The sequence below is a fragment of the Mirounga leonina genome, unplaced genomic scaffold (genome assembly GCF_011800145.1).
Source record: "Mirounga leonina isolate KUSES-001 unplaced genomic scaffold, KU_Mleo_1.0 Mir_125, whole genome shotgun sequence".
Taxonomy (NCBI): domain Eukaryota; kingdom Metazoa; phylum Chordata; class Mammalia; order Carnivora; family Phocidae; genus Mirounga; species Mirounga leonina.
Window position 1 is genome coordinate 1,229,109 of NW_023270305.1, and position 18,591 is coordinate 1,247,699.

Sequence of the window (18,591 nt, forward strand, 5' to 3'; positions counted from 1 at the left end):
GGTTGCAGTGATGGTTCTAAAAGAGTCTTAATCTTTTTAATAAATATTTATTTTATTTTCCTGCTACTCTGTGCCTCTCAGTGTTCCTCTTCTTACCCTAAACATTCCAGGTAGATTTTTTATGTCTATGGCTCTTTCCATATTAGCATATTACTAGGCAGAGGATGACAATTATATTTTCGGGAAATGATAAAGGACAAGACTCTGGGACCAAACTTCCTGAGGTTAAACCCTAACTCTAACATGTCCTAAGTATTTGCCTGGGCAAGTTAATTAACCTCTCTGAGGTTCAATTTCCTCATCTCTAGAATGGTGATTAACAGTACCTATCCTCCCTCACAGGGATGTTATGAAAAGATTCTGAGTTAATATTTGTGTGGCACTTAAATGCTGCCTGGCATATGACAAGCATTTGATAAGTGCTCACTATTCAAGGAGAATGTTTAATGACCTGATGAGAATGTTCACAGTATTATTTTAAAAGAAAAAATGCAAAACAGTATATAAAATATTTCAGAAAAAATACAAAATATCCTCCTGATTAGTAAGACTGTGATTAATCTTTATTTCTTTATACTTTCCTGTATTTTCTAAATGATTTGTAGTAAACTTTTAATTTGTTTTATTAATCAGAAAAGGCTTTTAAAAGCTTTTTAATTTTTTTTTAAGATTTTATTTATTTATTTGAGAGAGAGTGAGAACATGAGCAGGGGGAGGGGCAGAGGAAGAAGTAGACTCCCTGCTAAGCAGGGAGCCGGACACAGGGCTTGATCCCACGACCCCAGGATCATAAGCGGGGCTGAAGGCAGACACAACCGACTGAGCCACCCAGGTGCCCCTTAAAAGCCTTTTTAAATCTTAAAGTGAAGAGCAGGCAAAGTCTATCTCTAAGCAAGTGATTTCATATTAAATGCCAGTTATTACCATTAAAGAATTACCTTTTGATGTATTAGAAAATCTGTTCAAATTCAATTGGGCTCCTCTGCTCTTTTGTACCTAATGCTTGATATCTGATTATCATTTATTATAGTTACATAAACCTATGAATTTTCAATTTTTAATGAACTGTCTTCAAAAGTGTGAAAAAAATGAAACTATTCTTCACATTCTACTAGTAACAGCTAATATTTCTAAGTACTTTCCCCCATCGTTGCACTTGGTTTTCACAACAACCTAACACTCTAATTGTCTCTTTAGAGGAAACAATGAACGAAAGGGAAAAAAAAGGGTAACTATGGACAAGGTCACATAACTAGTAATTCATTAGTAAGCCATATTCTTAATCAAAGGAAGCCATGACATGCAGTAGAAAGAACAAAGGCTTTTAGACCCGGACATGGACAGAGGTACTCATTTTAAAAAATCACCCTAATGTGGGCACAGAGAATAGAAAGGGGTACAAGTGAACTTACTGAGGTGACGAAAACACAGATTCCACAACTTGTTTTGAATGGTGGTTACATGTGTGTATTACAATGCGAAAAGTGCTTGCATTTTATTGCACCTAAATTATACCTCAAAAGAAGTTCAACTCTATCTTCTAAGTCACTGACAGAGAAACACGACCCAATAACTTCCTCTCTTGTAATTAGATTTTTCTAACTAAAGCACTCATTTAATCTCTTAACATCCTTAATTAGTGCCTTAAACTAAACTGATTTTAACCAAAAAATCTCCAATTTTAATTACATTCAATAATTGAAAAGCTATTTTTTTGCTAAGTTATTCATAAATGTTATGCTTCAGTATGAAATAAAAGTTCTGCTTAAGAGTTCTATGAATTTTTCACAAGAGTATTTTATTAATTTCCTTTGGAACTTCAAATCCATCATAATTATAAGCAGTCAGTTAGGAAAACAAGAAATTATCCTAAGACAATTCCAAGATACATGCTGGCTTGTGGAAAAGTTAACTCTGTTATCTTACCCTATACTCCTTAGTAGTGGATGACTTTGACCAAATCTAGCTAGGATCTTCATCATGCCAGAGTTCAAAATATTCAATGAGCTTATATTCTAGTTAGGTCAGCCACTATTTTTAAAACATTTATCTTACATAAACTGGCAACAATTTTATTATACAAACTGACTGGTGAAATGTCAAACCAAATATTACAAAAAGAGGAAATCCCTCCAAATCTGAATATATCTAGAACTTCATGCTCTGTATGCCTGTTACTATTGATACCACTGAAATATTAATTTCTCTCTGATCCTTAAATTTGGTTGAGTAATTTTGTGTTTGGGCCTTACTATCTTAGAAATGATTGTTGCCATAAAGGAAAAAAGTGATATGTATATAAAGCTTCCCTAATGTTTTTTTCTCTCCAGTTCCCAATATTTGACAATAAAATGTAAAAAATTATTTTTCAAAATCAAAGAGTTGACTACAGAATCAATCCTTAGTATAAGGCTGTGGGAAAACTCTCTTAGAAAAAAAGCATACCTTTCATGGCTTCTGATTTTGCTTCTTCAATGGATTCATAAATCTTATTTTTATCTGCCAGCCGTGCTTTTGTAGCCTTATGCTCAGCTTCTTCTTGTTCTAAGCTCTGCTGTATAACTTTTAGTTGGTATGTCATATCTATTTCCATGTTGTTCTTTTCCTATTAAGGATTTAAAATAGGAACTATCAACAAAAAAGACTGGCTCACAATTTCAAAAACTTATGAAGTTGTTTTTTACAGGATTAAGAATGTTCAGTACCTTTCCTCCTCTCTTCACTCGAACTTCTTATAAAAGTGATCCATGGAATCCACCTCCCATGGCACCCATATCCCATCCCTCCACTCTACTGTTTGGAGATCTGCACTGAGGGCCTTTGATCTCAATAGAGTAACCAATGATATTCTCAACATCAGATTCAACAAACAATTTTCAGTCTTTATCTCATTTAGATTCACTGTTGCCCTTGAAACTGTTTCCTTGACATACCTGACACTGAACTCACTTAGCTCCCCGCTTTCTGTTCTCATCTTTTCTGTCACTTATGAAGTTTTCCCCCAGCTGTTCCTTGAATGTTGGTGTTCTCTGGAGGTAGTGTTCTTCAGCCACAAAGCTTCTCCCCATTCCTGTATCATTATTTCTCACTTTTAAAACATATCTATTATTTCCCTTTGCTGTATCTAAAGATAAATTTTCAGGATCCTCTACCATCTACCCTCTCATATTCCACATTGGGGACTTGTTTTAAGTTGGGAATCTAACAATAGATGTCAATTCCCTATATATTCTCAAAAAGATTTTCTAATTTTTTGTTCTCTATAGTTTGTACCATAAATGTAGATATTTCTTTTGTTTTTCAAATAAATCTTTAATATTGAAAATGATTTTTTCAATCCACCAACAGAGTAATCTACTCTGCCCTGAAAAACCACTGTTCTAAACAATCTCTTCCCAAATAGGTTTTTTCATTCATAGGGCTTCAGCTACTTCTGTACCAATGACTCTCAAATATTTCTAGCTTCAACGAACACAGTTTACTGCTTTGTAAACATCCTAATTTGGCTGACTCACAGGCACCTCAAACTTAGGACTAAAATGGATTTGTCATTGTCTCTTCTAAAAGAGCTGTTTTCCTTTTTTCTTTTTTATTTAGCGGTACCATTATATATCTTGTCACAAAGTAGGAACCTAGAACTCATCCTTAATTAAGTACCACACACATGCCTCATCTAATTAATCGCTAAGTGCTGCCAAATATTCTTCCTCCAAATATTTCTGATTCATCCTTATTTTCCATCCTTTTAACCACTGTACTAGTTAATTCTCCATTATCTGAATTACTGAAAAAGCCTCTGAGTAGTCTCCCTACCTCTTATCTTGTCCCAGTCAAATTTATTCTCTTCATGGTACACAATGATCTATCTTAAATGTACCTCTAGTAAGAGCATCCACTTTAAAGTCCTTCAGTGGCTAGTTCATTACCTAAAGAAACTAAGTTTAAGAGAGTATTCAAAATCTTACATGATCTAGCTCATGCCTAGCTCTGTAGCCTCATTCTGGTCACTGAGTTCCTCACACTTAACACTAGGACCATACCGCTGTCTTCAGGCCAATTTTGGTCTGATGTCTATTTCTGTAAAATTTCACTGGAATATAGCCACACCCATTCCTTTATGTACTGCAGCAGACCTGAGATGCAAAGGAGACCGTATGGCCTTCAAAGCCTGAAATATTTATCATCTCTCCCTTAAAAGATTAAACTTTGTTGACCCCTGCTCTGTACTCCAGGAATACTGAACAATTTGCATTAAATAAACCAACTATCCCTTTTCTATTTTCCATCCTCTGTATCTTTGCTCATGCTGTCTTCCCCAACTCAGAATGTGCCTTTACCCTGCCAACCAATCCTGCCCTGTCAGACTGGGGCTTTATTCTGTGCATCCAATATACCCTATTCATTCTTCTAGCATTCTATTTACCACGCTGCATTAGAATTATCTGTGTACCTTATTATTACTTTAGAAGCTACTCATTAGACTGTGAGACTTATTTTAATCAATTTTTTTTTAAGTAGGTCCCACAACCAACATGGGACTTGAACTCATGATGTTGAGATCAAGAGTCACATGCTCTACCATTTGAGCCAGCCAGGCACCCAACTGTGAGACTGTTAAAGGCAAGCAAGGACTGCATCCTGATATTTCTACCACAGATGACATATTTAAATACTTAAACGAATGAATAAATAAGTGAACAAAAATACCACATTAACTGCACAGTCTAGAAATTATCCCTGGCTTATAGTATTTTTAAAGAAAAACTTCTAAATGCCAAAGCCATGATAACTTTCTATCATTTTTAAGACATGTTATAAGTCAAAATTTGAGTTTTCCTTGGATCCCTAGGGAGAAACATCCACTGAAAGCATAGTGATTTCTCTTATTTTATTTTTTTTTTTAAGATTTTATTTGAGAGAGAGCAAACGAGCAGAGGGAGAGGGAGAGGGAAAAGCAGACTCCCCCAATGTGGGGCTCGACCCCAGGACCCTTGAGATCATGACCTGAGCCAAAGGCAGCCACTTAACCAACTGAGCTACCCAGCTGCCCCTGATTTCCCTATTTTAAAGTAAGTTTTCCAATCTGAAATTCTATAGTCATTTTCTTAAAAAATATAAAGCCGAACATGTTTTACCTTTTCCAAATCAGTAAGTCTCTCCTGTAGTTGTCTCTTCTCCATCTCTGCTTTTGCTAATAAGATTTTGCCATTCTTTAAATCTTCTTCTAGGCCAGATATTCTACCTAAAATTGCAAAATTTTAAAAACAATAAGCCCACAAAGTATATACATATTAAATTAAGAGTAAAAAATTTTAGAAGTCACCTCATAATTTGGAGCTATTATTTATGAGCAGTTTTATAAGTGTTGGTAGAGTGCCTTATAGTGAAGTCAACTGGAACCCAAACCACCACCTTGAGAGGTGGTTTGACAACCTAAAATATTTCACACTATTTTAAAGTAAACCTTCTATTCATAAAAGTTTGTATCAATGCATTTCCAACACCCTAACTTCACATAACAGAGTAGTATATTCAGATATGTGCTACTCCAACACAGTATCCATCATCTAAAGTTATTTCCAAAATACAAATCACCAAGATGAATTCAAGTGTAATCGCTACTTTTAATACCTTGTAAGTCATTAATTATCTCGGATCCATGAGTTCGGTCCCTCCTTTCAGATTCTAGAACTGACTGAAGATTGATAAATTCCTTTTCAAGTTTTAACTTAGCAGTCTCCAGCAGGCAATTTTTATCTTGAAGATCTCTATTGTTAGATTCCAGCTGCTGAATCTGTTTTGAACTTTCTGCCTGGGTTTTTCTTAACCGGGCCGCAGTATCAGATTCTGTTCTCAGCAAAGCATTGGTTTCATCTAGCTGTTATTCCATTCAAAATCAAACAACAACAAACACAGGCATATATAATGAAAATACTTCCATTTAGGACCCCCATTACAAACTATTTAAAATAAGAAAAAAACTAAGAATATTTTCCTAATGATTTCCCTTTAAAATCTCCCTTTAAAATCAGAGGCAAAGAAGGCCTTTTTGTAACATTGCCAACTAAAAGTAGTATTATTAAGTTATCATTAAGAAAATTCAATATCCTTACTACAACTGAGATCAACCTACTTGTCTCTGGAGCTGATTCACTTTCTCAGTGGATATTTGGGAGTTCTGATTTCTTTTTTTCAAATCTTCAAGTTGATCCTTTAAACTGTTAACTATGATAAAAAGCATTTCAGTGGCAAGCTTCAACACAACACATACATACATACACACTTAATTTTTTTCTTGGTAAGTATTTAATATTCTACACCACAAACCATCATTTTCCAAATTTCGCTTCTTGTCTGCTTCGTGATCAGCTTTCCGCTGATATTCTGCATTTTTGTGTTGAAGAAGTGCCTTCTCTCTTTCTAATTGTCTTAATGCTGATTCCACATTTTTCCTTAAAGTAATCTGAAATAATGCTTAAAGTTATTACCAAAGGAAAGTATGCATAAAAATCAAAGAAAAGAATATTTCAGTATTTCAAGCAGATAAAAGACACCTTTAAAAACAAGCTATAACTGCTGTTTTGTTAAAACTCACAATAATATTTTCCATCATTTTCAAAATAGCACACCTCTCTTAAATTATCAAGACCACAGTGTTCATTATTCACTACTGAAAGTCAAACTTTCTGAAACATTCCATTACCACTGAACCATCTTCACTTGATATAAACTATGGATCTAAAATGTTATGAACAGAAATTTAAAGTAAGAAACAATGGTTACTTTCTGTTGTTAAGCCAAGTAATTAATACAAAAGCAAATTTTTTTTACTTGCAATATCTACACATACTAAATAAGTCAAATTTGCAAAAACATAACAAAATGAAGTCTATCATCATGGTTTTCCTGTACTTTTAGTTTTGTTCACCAATGCTAGAAGGTAGGTCTGACTATAAATCAAGATATGTATTAATACGGTTCTAAGAGAAATCTGCAGGTAAGTCAGGCATCAAAACTTTTAGTGGACAAAAATGTAAATTAAAAGCATGGAGCAACTTTACCTCTTCTTCTAGTTCCTTTGCTACTTTCTCAAGGCGAGTATTAACAGATCTAAAGAATTTCAAAAGAAACAGTAAGTAAAATCTCTAATTCATAATAAAAATAAATAAATTTAAAAATAATCAAATAATTACTTTGTAACTCTTCATTTTTAATAACATGTTTAAACTTAAATTTTAAAATACAACATTTAACTATCCACAAAACATACTTGCACTTTTGCTCTAGTTCCTCTTTGGCTTGTATTTCAGTGCTAAGGTGTTCTTCTAATGTGTATAATTTTTTCTGAATCTGTCAGGAAACAAGAAACTATAATTATAAAGTTTGGTCACACTTAAAATATAAAAGGCTTAAAGAAAACAATGACAAGCTGTTTTCTGAGCTGAATATAACCTCATCTATAATGGTACATAAAGTTTCTGTACTTTCTTAATGTGACTTTTACTGACAGGAAAAAAATTCTCCAACTCTTGCTCTCTGTCACACTACACATGTATGCAAACATGTACATGTCCACACCACGTAAACATATGAGTGAGAAGCTCTAAACGTGGCAGAATTCTTCTATGACACCAAGTCTCTCGGTCACTATGAATAAAGGATATCCTCTGATATCCTCCACTGTTCTTCCACAGATTATTTATACAAAGATACTGTCACAATGTGTACTTATAAGATGAAAAGGTCTATATCTGAAACAAATACTTGGAATATTTGAACTTGCTCAAAAATGTATTACTGCTCTAAAAAATAAGAATTTAAGCTCTTCTTTATATCTTCCTACACCGTGCCAGGAACAGTACTATAAAGAGTTATAATCAATAACTCTCCAATGAATGATAGCTAATTGATTATAAGTCATTTCCTTGCCATTCTTTACATCTTATTCTAGGCCAGATATGTTGGTCTTTAAAGAAACTAAAATCACAGAAAGTATTAAATAATCCATTTTTGGAGCATTACCTTCTTCATAAAGGATTTAACTTTTTGAGTTCCTTTTGTGCCTTAAGTACAGCGGCAGGCACTTGACAAATGTTGTCTCATTAACCCTAACAACCCTAAGAATACAGTAGTGTTGTATCTACTCAATAAAGAAGGTGAACAACTGGGCCAAGATGGCTTAGCTAATAAGTGGCTGTGCCAAAAATCAATCCAAATCTATTAGATTCCAAGGCCAATGTTCTTTCCGTTATTCCTTCTAGTGATTAGGTTCCCCATGGTTTCTTAAATGTAAATCTTAAGCAAAACTATTATTTTTCCCTAATAAGAATATACAGGCCAATGAACGAGTCAAGTTTAGCTGCTTTCGGCTGCTATTGCATTAGTATAATTTGATCACACTAGTTTTCACATGTTAATCAGCTTTATATTCTTGATAAATAAAACTAAGAAAATTACATTAATACATATTTAAACAATAGATCCATTAAGGGTAATAAGGAAAGAAATACTTGGTAAAAAAAGGTTGGGAACGTCTCTCTCAGGCAGATGTACTACTCCAAATGCTAGGTGGAAAATGGCTCTATCAAAACACTGCTAGAGTGATGCACTTTTTCAGTTTTTCAACATATGTGACATCAACATACCTCTTGGCTTTCCTATTTAAAACAAAACAGAAAACACAGAAATTTACAATGCTTGTAGGCTTTATAAAATTCCTAAGATAAATCATACCAGAATTATCTAACCAACTTTTTTACTTTCTGTAAATTTTAAGGAAAAAAATGTTTAGCATCCTCATTAATGTGTATGTGTGTATATGATTTACTTTTGTACACAGAAATTAGAGGCCACAAATTATAAGTTTGATAAAATCACCCTTTATCCGAATCATTCCTAAACACTCAAAATATTACTTCCTCCACTATTTCTGTACCCTTATACCTTATTATCTATACTCTTTTATAGTACTATTATAAAATTTTCTGATATTATAGTTGCTTATAAACCTATTCTATCACTTTTGCTACTAAAACTAAGCCTAAAGCCATGTATAATTCATCTTTTTACTAGCCACTGTATCTTACACAATACCTGTCAAATAAATGAATCATTTCAATGTTCTTTCAACCGTATTACAACAGAGAATGCCATCTAATGATTCAAAAAGGAGCATCATATGAACTTTTTAAACACATGGATATTACTAAATTAGGTGAACATGTGACTAAAATAGAGTTAAAAATCTATACATACTTCATTTTTCCTTGATTGTAATGAATCATTTTCTCTACAAGATGAAGAGTCACTTAATAACCTAGAAGGAAAGGCAGGAAATAAATCCTTTGCAAGTCATATTAATCCAGTTTCTAATACCCCCAAATTATTATCAGAATTAAATTCCAGCCACGAAAATTTCTCTTTCTGATCACTTCAACATATTTTAAATGAAGCAACATTTTCCCATCTAGATATTTATCATTCTCAATAATTTAAAATGCTGCACTTTTTTTTGTCCCCCTCCCCATTATTGGATGTTCCAGTCTTTAATGTTGTTGAGACTGGAGTCACTACATGTGCTACATGTACATTTGCCCCTCTTCATCTCATTTTGAGTTCCTGTAACTATTTTATCTAGAAATCTTCTAGAAAGAAACATCTCTCCTCCTTCTCAAAGATTACATCTCTTGATTCCCAGGTCTTAATACATAAATCATCACTTCTACTTAACTGTCAATTTCTCTGTTTAACTGGGTCCTCTCCCACTGCCTATAAATATGCTTGGGTTTATCCAGGCACTCATATCCTCATTTTAGTGAGCATTACAATAGTTTTTAGAATACTATCGTTAGCAGGGTGGTCAACTCATCCTAGTTTGCTGGGGATTTTCTTAGTTTCAGCATTGAAGTTCCTTGCCATATCCTAGGAAGCCCCTCAGTCCTGAGCAAACCAAAATGTTTGGTCACCCCTACCATTACATATATGGAAGTACCAAAAGTTTCTCAAACATATGTTTCTCAAATGTCTACAATGCCTCACTCCTCACTGCCTGTCAAAGTCAAAAGTCCCTCAGTATAGCACACAACAATCATCTGCTGCTTTATTCTTCCTCTGAACTTCAACTCCAACATAATTTTTAATCTTTATACCCAATACTCACTGCAGTCAACCAGTATTTATTGGCCTTGTGCCAGACTCTATGCTACATGGAGGGATCACAGGCAAGAAACTCAAAGTCTCATTAGGTCCTCCAAATGAATATAATACAGTAATATGCACCTTGTGTTTGAGCCCTACTGGACCACACTACTCTCTGCTCCCAATGTGTACTAACATGCCACACTTTTGCTTTCATTGTTCATCTCCCCACAACTCTCACTAACCTCCCTACATCTTGGCCACTCAAAACCTTTTCTTAGCTTCACAAATGCTTCCCCTCCCTGAGGTCTTACCTGACTTCTTACCTCACCCCCAGAGATGTGACTTTTATTTTTCTCCTGAACCATCTCAGATATTTTGGTACCTTTCTTAAGGCAAATATCACATCTATCCTTTACTATGACTATATTATTCTCTTATATCCCTTATTAGTTGATAAGCTCCTTCAAACGTAGTCTTACTCTCTATCCCCCAAAGAATATAGAACAGTACCTTGCATACATCTGTACCTGAATAACATTCAGAAATAATGGAACTTAATGAAAAATAACTTTCAATAGTCCTTTTTAAAAAACTCAAAAGTTTCAAACAAATTAACACTTTATCTTCTGTAATCCAGACTCTCATAATAAGATAACTCTTTACAGCTAAATCCTGAAAGCAATAAAAATCTAACAAACAAATCACATACAAATTTTCTCTATAGTAGGTAAATCCTATAAAAGGTAGCTGATTTCCCACAAAAGCTTTAGGAATCGGGAAGGTTTCTACATCTCCTTTATCATCTTCGATGTCATCAAAATTGCTGCTGTCGATGTCACTGCTGAGCTCAGGTACTACAGGAGCCGCCGCTGTTAAAAGGAAAGAAATAGATTATTTTCTTCATAATCAAAATATATATTAACCACCCAGATTTCGTTTTATATCAATTACATATTAGTAATATATATTAATGCCAATACATTATACATTAATAATATATATTCAGTAACATTATGATTTACTATAGAAAATTTTGGTAACATGTTTTACATTCTATCATTTCAAAAATTAAAATTCTACTAAGTATTTTATTACTACATTAGAGCAGGTTTAAGTACAGATAAATCAATTAAACAAGGAAAGCAATATGATATTATTCTAGGTATTAAAATTGCAAGCGGCAGCAACTTGCACACACATTCTTTAGTCTGTGGCTTTTTACATTCTTTAAGTAAAACATTTCTTACTCTTAAAATGGATTGTCAAATACACATAAAGTTAAAATGAATTACTATGCTTATTCTAGTATTCACCAAAGTACAGTCTATATAAATAATTAATTACTGATTTATTAATTCAAACACATTCAAATTAAGGGCTATTTCCCCCATTCTGAAAATTTCTGAGATCCATAAAGAAACTTGACAAAATAAGAAATCTGTTTATTATAAAAGTATTAAGAAATATTTTTAATGAATACAAATTAGTTTAAGGTGTTGAGGAACATTTAGTTATAGATATTGCCACAGAACAAATTTGAAATGAAACCTCTCAATTTAAAATTAGTTAGCATTAAGTGTATCAAACATGATTACTAATTCAAAAGAGGAATCAATTTCTGAGATTTAAAATACGATGGAATGGAAATATTTAAATTTACTGACTTACTCTCTCTTATGTTATCCCAATTCCATTGATCATTCTTAAAGAAAGGATGCTGTTTGATTTCTTCTACCCCATTTCTCCCAAGTCGTACCTCCCTAAACAATGCAGTTCAAGATTGTATTATAAAAAGATTACAAAAAAAATAAATTAATTCTTATCTTGCCTAGGATCAAAATAAGGATCACAAATGACTTTGAGGTATCTTTATTAAAAGTTTCGGCTTAAATGTTTTTCAAAAACAAGCAATGCCAATTTTACAATATATGATCTCTCTAGATTAAAAGGACTATAAAGTATAGTAAATGCCATGGAAAGGGAAATGTATTTCCATCTGTAGTTTGTATCAAACAAAAGTACACATGAGACTTTCAAATAAAAATATTCATCTGTGTGTGCCAAAACTGCATGACCAACTCCAGGATGTAAAATGGACAGGTTTAACTTCAGACACAGAAGAGTTATTCGAAGCCTCTCTAATAAAAATGTAGCAGAGTCTGCTTGAGATTCTCTCCTTCTTCTTCTGCCTCAGTCCTTCCCCCTTCCCGCTCATGTGTTCTAATAAATTTTTAAAAATCTTTAAAAAAATCAAAATTAAATCAAAATTTAAAAAAAAATCTCTTCTTAAAAAGAACTCACATATTGTTAGAAACTATCAATCTTTAGTCTCATAAATTATATCTCTACATTTATATTAAAATAATCATTCTGAATACAAGAAAAACAATATTAACAATTCCATTCTTTGACCCTTTGAGTTTTCAATGAAGATTTTATGGAAATAAAAAACATCTTTTTTTTTATATGCCCCTGGAGCCATGTTTAATATAAACAGAAAAACCTGTAAACTTTATAGGGAAGTACTGCTAGCCACAATGATGGCATTAAATTCTTTTCCAAATCTCTTTCTCTACCTGCAATCATTCCTTAGACTACACCACCTCCCCCCACCCCAATAAATTGCTAAGGCAAATCTTTCATTAACATGTGCTATGTCCTATTTTATATTTTATCTTTCAGCACAAATTATGGTCATCCTCATCAACCCATCTAGTCCCAAATCAAACATACAGGATTTGTTCTAAGTTTATCAGCATGGATTGTCTGTTAATCAGATAATTAACAAATCTTATAATTGATAAACATATTAAAATGATTAACCTCTCTAATGAGAAAAAATAGCAGTAACTTTTCTTGCTTCAGATGGAAAAAATTCATGATATTCGGTTTGATGAGAATGAGGAAAGTATCATCAATGGAAATATACCCTGCTGTGACTATTCTGGGGGTCAATTTTGTAACACCAAATCAATTTTAAAGTGTGTATCCTAAAATTCCACCTTTAAAATTTTATCCTACAGAATGTATGCAAGATAAAAATGTATGAGGACTGTCACTGTAGTACTGCTTGTAACAGCAAATGGTTAACAAACAATATGGTTTGCTGAGAAAGCATAGCACTTTCGAGCTAGAAATGCCCTCAGTTATCAATCTGATCTGATCCCACTGTTTATGGATAAGTAAAATTTCCCCAAAAAGTAAAGTTATTTCCCTAAGATCATAATGCTGGTGAGTAAAGTTTGGACTATGGTGCATGCACTCCCCTATAAAGGTTGGTCCTTTGACAGGCTGACTCTTATCACAAATCCAAAAGAACTGAATAGAAAGGCCAAGGAAGAAACTCCAAAGAGTTTTCTATCTTCCCTTTTTGAGATAGGTTTCACAGCATTGTTCACCTACTTTGTTTTAAGAAACACAGAATTTCTAGGGCAGACTTACTCTTTTCAAACGCAAATAAAAAAGGGCTGGGAAGGAGGCGCTCCCAAGTCAAATACAAATAGTTTTTGAGATTATAACCTGTCAAGTATGTATCTGCACAAAACACTCTTCTCTCAAAAGTTGTACAAGAAGAGTCAGATGGCTTAATCACTTCAAAGGATAAAATGTGAATAATACAAGTTTTATTTCTCTCAAATGCATTATCTTACCAAGTTCTATTTTTTCTTTTTAGACATGAAGGTAAGGTTAGAGTTAGATTACAATGGGGTTGCACACACATAATGACGAGAGTAACCCAACACCAGGCCTAACGGTAGGAAAAGGCTAACCCAGAATTAAAAGCAATTTGGATAAAGAGAATGAGAGATTTCATATGTAAATAAAAGCTATGCTTTCATTTCTACAAACTTAAAAGTTAAGGGCTCTCTACAAAGAAATTCAACGTATATTACCTATCTGTTAAGAAGGCACAAATGAGATTCTTCGCATGTTTAGAAATTTCTGCATCTTCAGGGAAACAGAGTGAGTTTTTATGATCCATAATTTTGCTATATGTTCCTACAAGTGAATCTGCATAAAATGGAGTATCCCCTAAAATTCCAAGAAAGAAGACACTGAGTGTAACAGAGAATACAAATCAAACACTTTTCATCTATTACTTAAATATGTTAAGTTTAAATTCGTCACATGCATGGAAGAATAACTGATCTATGTGTCTCAGTCGAAACACACCAGCACATACCAAGGACATATTTAAATTTGAACCACACCAATGTACCATCAACTCTTAAAAGCAAAATAAAATCAACGCTGACTCTAGAATTTGATATTGTTTTTACAATGGGGAAGATTACTAAGTAGGGTCAGATCGATCAGAGTCCTCCAATGCTTGAGCTGGATCAGTCTTTTTTGAGATTACTCTCTAGGGCTGTGTTATACAATACCGTAGCCACTAGCCACATTTAAGTTCAATTAAAATTTAAAGTTTAATTAAATTTAAATCTAAATTAATTAAAATTAAATAAAATAAAAATTTCAGTTCCCTAGTCACACTAGCCACATTTCAAGAGCTCAATGTGGCCAGTGCTCACCATACTGGACTGTGCAGACATAAACCATTTTCATCATGATAAACTGGACAGTGCAGCTCTAAGAGTTAGACCAGCCCTATTATTTCACATGCAAAGATTTGCTTAAGATGACACATAGCTAGAATTGAAAATGGCAGAAATGGTCTCCCAGTGCAGTGTTCTTGCAGACTAACGGTTATGCTAAAGAGGCACTGGAGTGTAAAGACAGAAAAAGTTGAAGGCACCATTTTGGCCAGTACTCATCTAAAGCCACAAGAACTAAAGGCCCTGCCAGTATGACTCAACTATAAGTCACCTTAGTACAAACCAGACTTTCCCAAATCAGACAATCCAAAATTTCAAAAGGAGGTATTCAGGTAGTTTTTGTTTTCAAAGAGGGCAAAGGGGTGCTTTGAACTCAAGATTTTTCTAGTGCCATTTTTAATTACAGTAGAGTCCTTTAAAAGTCCAGTGCTAACCAACCTAGGCGAGCACCTGAGTAAGCTCAGAATACTGTAAATCGGTGTCATTCAAAGTCATTAAATTCAACTCATGGGTTGAAAACAGTAGCAGGTATTTAAATGGTCCCTTCACAGGAGCTATGTGACTTTCTCCAAACTGTTATTTTCTAAATCCCTAGGAGAGTCTAGGCAAATGATAGAATAATTCCACTTTAAAAAGAATACAAGATGCACCTAATGTATCATCAGATTGGGCCAGAGGTGGGGAGAATGGACAGCTATCTGGGAACGTACCCTGCATGTAAAGAGATGCACTACATAAACAAAGGCCCTGAACAACTTAGGTCATACTATGACATGAGTTTAAAGCATAGCAAGATCAATACTACATACACAAAATGGTCATCAAAAGAAGGCAATTTATGCCACAAAAACATTCCATGACTATTATTTAAATTTGAGATTTGCCAAAATGTTCTGATTTTTTTTAAGCAATAATCATAATAATCATACAGATTTTACAGATTTTCCACCACTAATTTTTTTTAGGGTCATCCTCTAGAAAATAAATTCTCCAATTTCTAAAAATATATTTTCAACTTTAAAGTTGTTTCATATAATGTTATTAGCCTTATCACACTCGCCTCAGAAAATAGATTTAGCTGTATCTGCCCTCATCCCCAAGCCAGATGATTCAGTCATTGGCTTCCTTAGCCAGAAAATATTTTTGTGACCCCAGTACTTAGGAATGGGAAATCTTAAGAATGAAATCTATGATGTAAAGAAAAGTTTTGAAACACCGGAGCCTTTCAAATTTTGACTTGGTCAAAGTGAAAGAAATTATTAGATTTGCCTCTGAGTTTTCTGAGAATGAAATATTATAAAATATTTTTATTGATAATCAAATGGTCAATAACTATGATTTACTTTACTAGAATTAAAACCATATGTAAATATAAGTAATAAACAGAAGAAACATAGTCGACAAAAATCAATTACGTATTTATGTAAACAAACTAAAGAATACTTTAGTTCTCTATTATTGGGACAAATATTAACAGCCTTATACTTAAAATATTCACAACAAATACTACTGATCAAGAAAATCTTAGACTAGAGGCCCATGGCAGCTGTAAACTTGTTTCTTGTTCTAACATTTTCTTCACACAAAAAGGCCCACTGAAGGATTATTTCCTAGAAATATACTTTCGATTCCTTTTATATTCCACTAAATCACTGTGCCAGTACAATTTGGTTTTAATTTTCCAATTAATAATCTGTCATATCTGATACAACTGATTTAAAGTTTTTAAAAATCCCACTTCTTCCACAGGACATAATTAATTTCCTTAGATTTTCAAATTCTTGACTTAAAACTAGTGTTATGAGATTGGTTTTGAAAAAAAGACAAGTTAAAATATTTACTTACCCACCAGCATCTCAAAAAGGAAAACACCCACAGACCACCAATCACATTCTCGCCCATAGTAACCATCACCCCCTTGTGATTTGAGAACCTCAGGTGAAATATAATCAGGTGTTCCAACTGCCGTATCACAATGCACCATGCCTGTCTGGTAAAGAGCAGAGATAAAGAAAAACAGTTGCATGTAAAAACATACACACATAAATGCAACTAATTCATTTATTACTACATATATATATATAGTGGCTACAAATTGCTACCCAACAGAACTTCATTGCTGATACAGCTTTGGGAGGACAGGAGATAAAAGTATTATGAAATGCCTACAAGTGTCCAGATTACAGGAAATCAAGGATAACTTTTCAACTCTAAAATACAGGAGGCTCCATCAATGCAAGAAGGAAAAAGTGGTAAACTCCATGGGAATCCCAAGCAAATCAACATCTTTTGTTTCTCTTTCTTACACTACTAAGTAGTTACAAGGGAAGTACAAAATGTGATCTTAAGGCAGTGACCTGGGGAAAAGAATGAGAGAGAAAGGAAACTTTGGTGTTTTCAAAAGAAACTGCAATAATTAAGATTACAAAGAGCCTAGTTTGGAGGCTGGATAAAGAAACAGTTCTTAATGTATTAAGAAAAAATGGAGGAAATCAAATGTTTAAATTAAAAGATCTTAACAACTTGAAAGCTACACCACCAAGCTGCGTATTTAGAAATATGGAGCTGTGGCATCAAGATATGTGGCAAAATGATAAAAAACACCTTTATCTTTATCTGTCTTTAGTTTCGGTGGGTAATAAGACAATCTCTATCTGATGTCTTTCTGACAAGGACAAGAACCATTGTAAATATATGTATGCATGTGTGTTTTGTACCATGTATGTGTGTGTGTGCTGTAAAATTAAATCACCATAACAGTATAATGCTAAATAATATTCGTTCACCTCCAGCTCTATGCAAACTTGCAAAGTCTATAGATTAATTTAAATGCCCTCCATTTCCTTTACCTGCCAGGTAAAGAGTATGTCATCCACATTCCTCATAAGGAAGCTAATATAAATTCCCAAAATACTAAGTATTATGAACACCTTGGAAAAAGGAAGTTCCATGTATTTTGTAAATATGATTTATGTAAACGTATTTAAGTGCAATAAAATATATGTTAATCATGGGAAATTAATTTTGAAAACAATCTTTTCATTCTTCAAATTAGCAACAATAACTCAATGATTTTACTTCCCCAAGTTTATAGCAAATAGAGAATAGAAGTCATTTTAGTTTGAATATAAATTAATAAAAGTTCTGAATATAATTGAGCAAATTACGAGGGCAATAATTTGTATGGATTAGTACTTAGGATAAAAGATGAAAAACAACAGTGCCTAACTTTAAAAGGCAGGGTATATTTTTATCATGGACTCTCTATACTGCTGTTAGAGGAAACATTAAGAGACTTGTTAGAGTAAACAAAACTCATTTCACATGTATCCACAGAAATTAGACTTTAAAAAAATGAATCCTGTGAGACTCAACAGCTAAAACCTAACTGGACACACACACCAAAAAAATGCCATTAGAAGAAAAATTATTTAGCATTCAAAGGTTTAGGGGGAGAGGAAAGGATAAGATAAAAAAATAACTGGCATAAAGTTAGGCTGTAAAGGATGGGACAAGTTAGGCTTTAAGAAGGAGAAAGAGGTATGACAATTTAGAAAGAAAAAAAAAGCAAAAATAAAGGAACAAGAATGACTTTATATAAAGCATATTCAGGAAATGTAGTGAAGGGGCGCCTGGGTGGCTCAGTCAGTTAAGCCTCTTACTCTTGATTTTGGCTCAGGTCATGGTCTCGGGTTCCTGAGATTGAGCCCTGTGTGGGTTCCACACTCAGCACAGAGTCTGCCTGGGATTCTCTCTCTCTCTCTGCCCCTCCCCCTGCTCATGCTCTCTCTCTAAATAAATAAATAAAATCAAGAAAGAAAGAAAAAGAAAGAAAAGAAAAGAAAAGAAAAGAAAGAAAGAAAGAAAGAAAGAAAGAAAGAAAGAAAGAAAGAAA

The 18,591-nt window shown here is 33.5% G+C and overlaps 1 protein-coding gene across 9 annotated transcripts in view; it reads right to left on the reverse strand.

Annotated features, from left to right (window-relative positions):
- The window catches only part of ROCK2 (Rho associated coiled-coil containing protein kinase 2), a 144,205-nt gene that overhangs the window by 30,161 nt on the left and 95,453 nt on the right, over positions 1-18,591 (reverse strand). For all 9 annotated transcript variants that reach the window (XM_035000594.1, XM_035000598.1, XM_035000595.1 and 6 more), the window contains exons 6-18: positions 16,542-16,686; positions 14,034-14,172; positions 11,809-11,900; positions 10,850-11,009; positions 9,256-9,316; positions 8,646-8,657; positions 7,271-7,350; positions 7,062-7,110; positions 6,328-6,463; positions 6,134-6,225; positions 5,632-5,878; positions 5,136-5,242; positions 2,446-2,605 (exon numbers count right to left, since the gene is read on the reverse strand). In XM_035000594.1, coding sequence (XP_034856485.1) covers positions 2,446-2,605; positions 5,136-5,242; positions 5,632-5,878; positions 6,134-6,225; positions 6,328-6,463; positions 7,062-7,110; positions 7,271-7,350; positions 8,646-8,657; positions 9,256-9,316; positions 10,850-11,009; positions 11,809-11,900; positions 14,034-14,172; positions 16,542-16,686 — 1,480 coding nt within the window. The remainder of the gene's footprint in view (positions 1-2,445; positions 2,606-5,135; positions 5,243-5,631; positions 5,879-6,133; positions 6,226-6,327; positions 6,464-7,061; positions 7,111-7,270; positions 7,351-8,645; positions 8,658-9,255; positions 9,317-10,849; positions 11,010-11,808; positions 11,901-14,033; positions 14,173-16,541; positions 16,687-18,591) is intronic.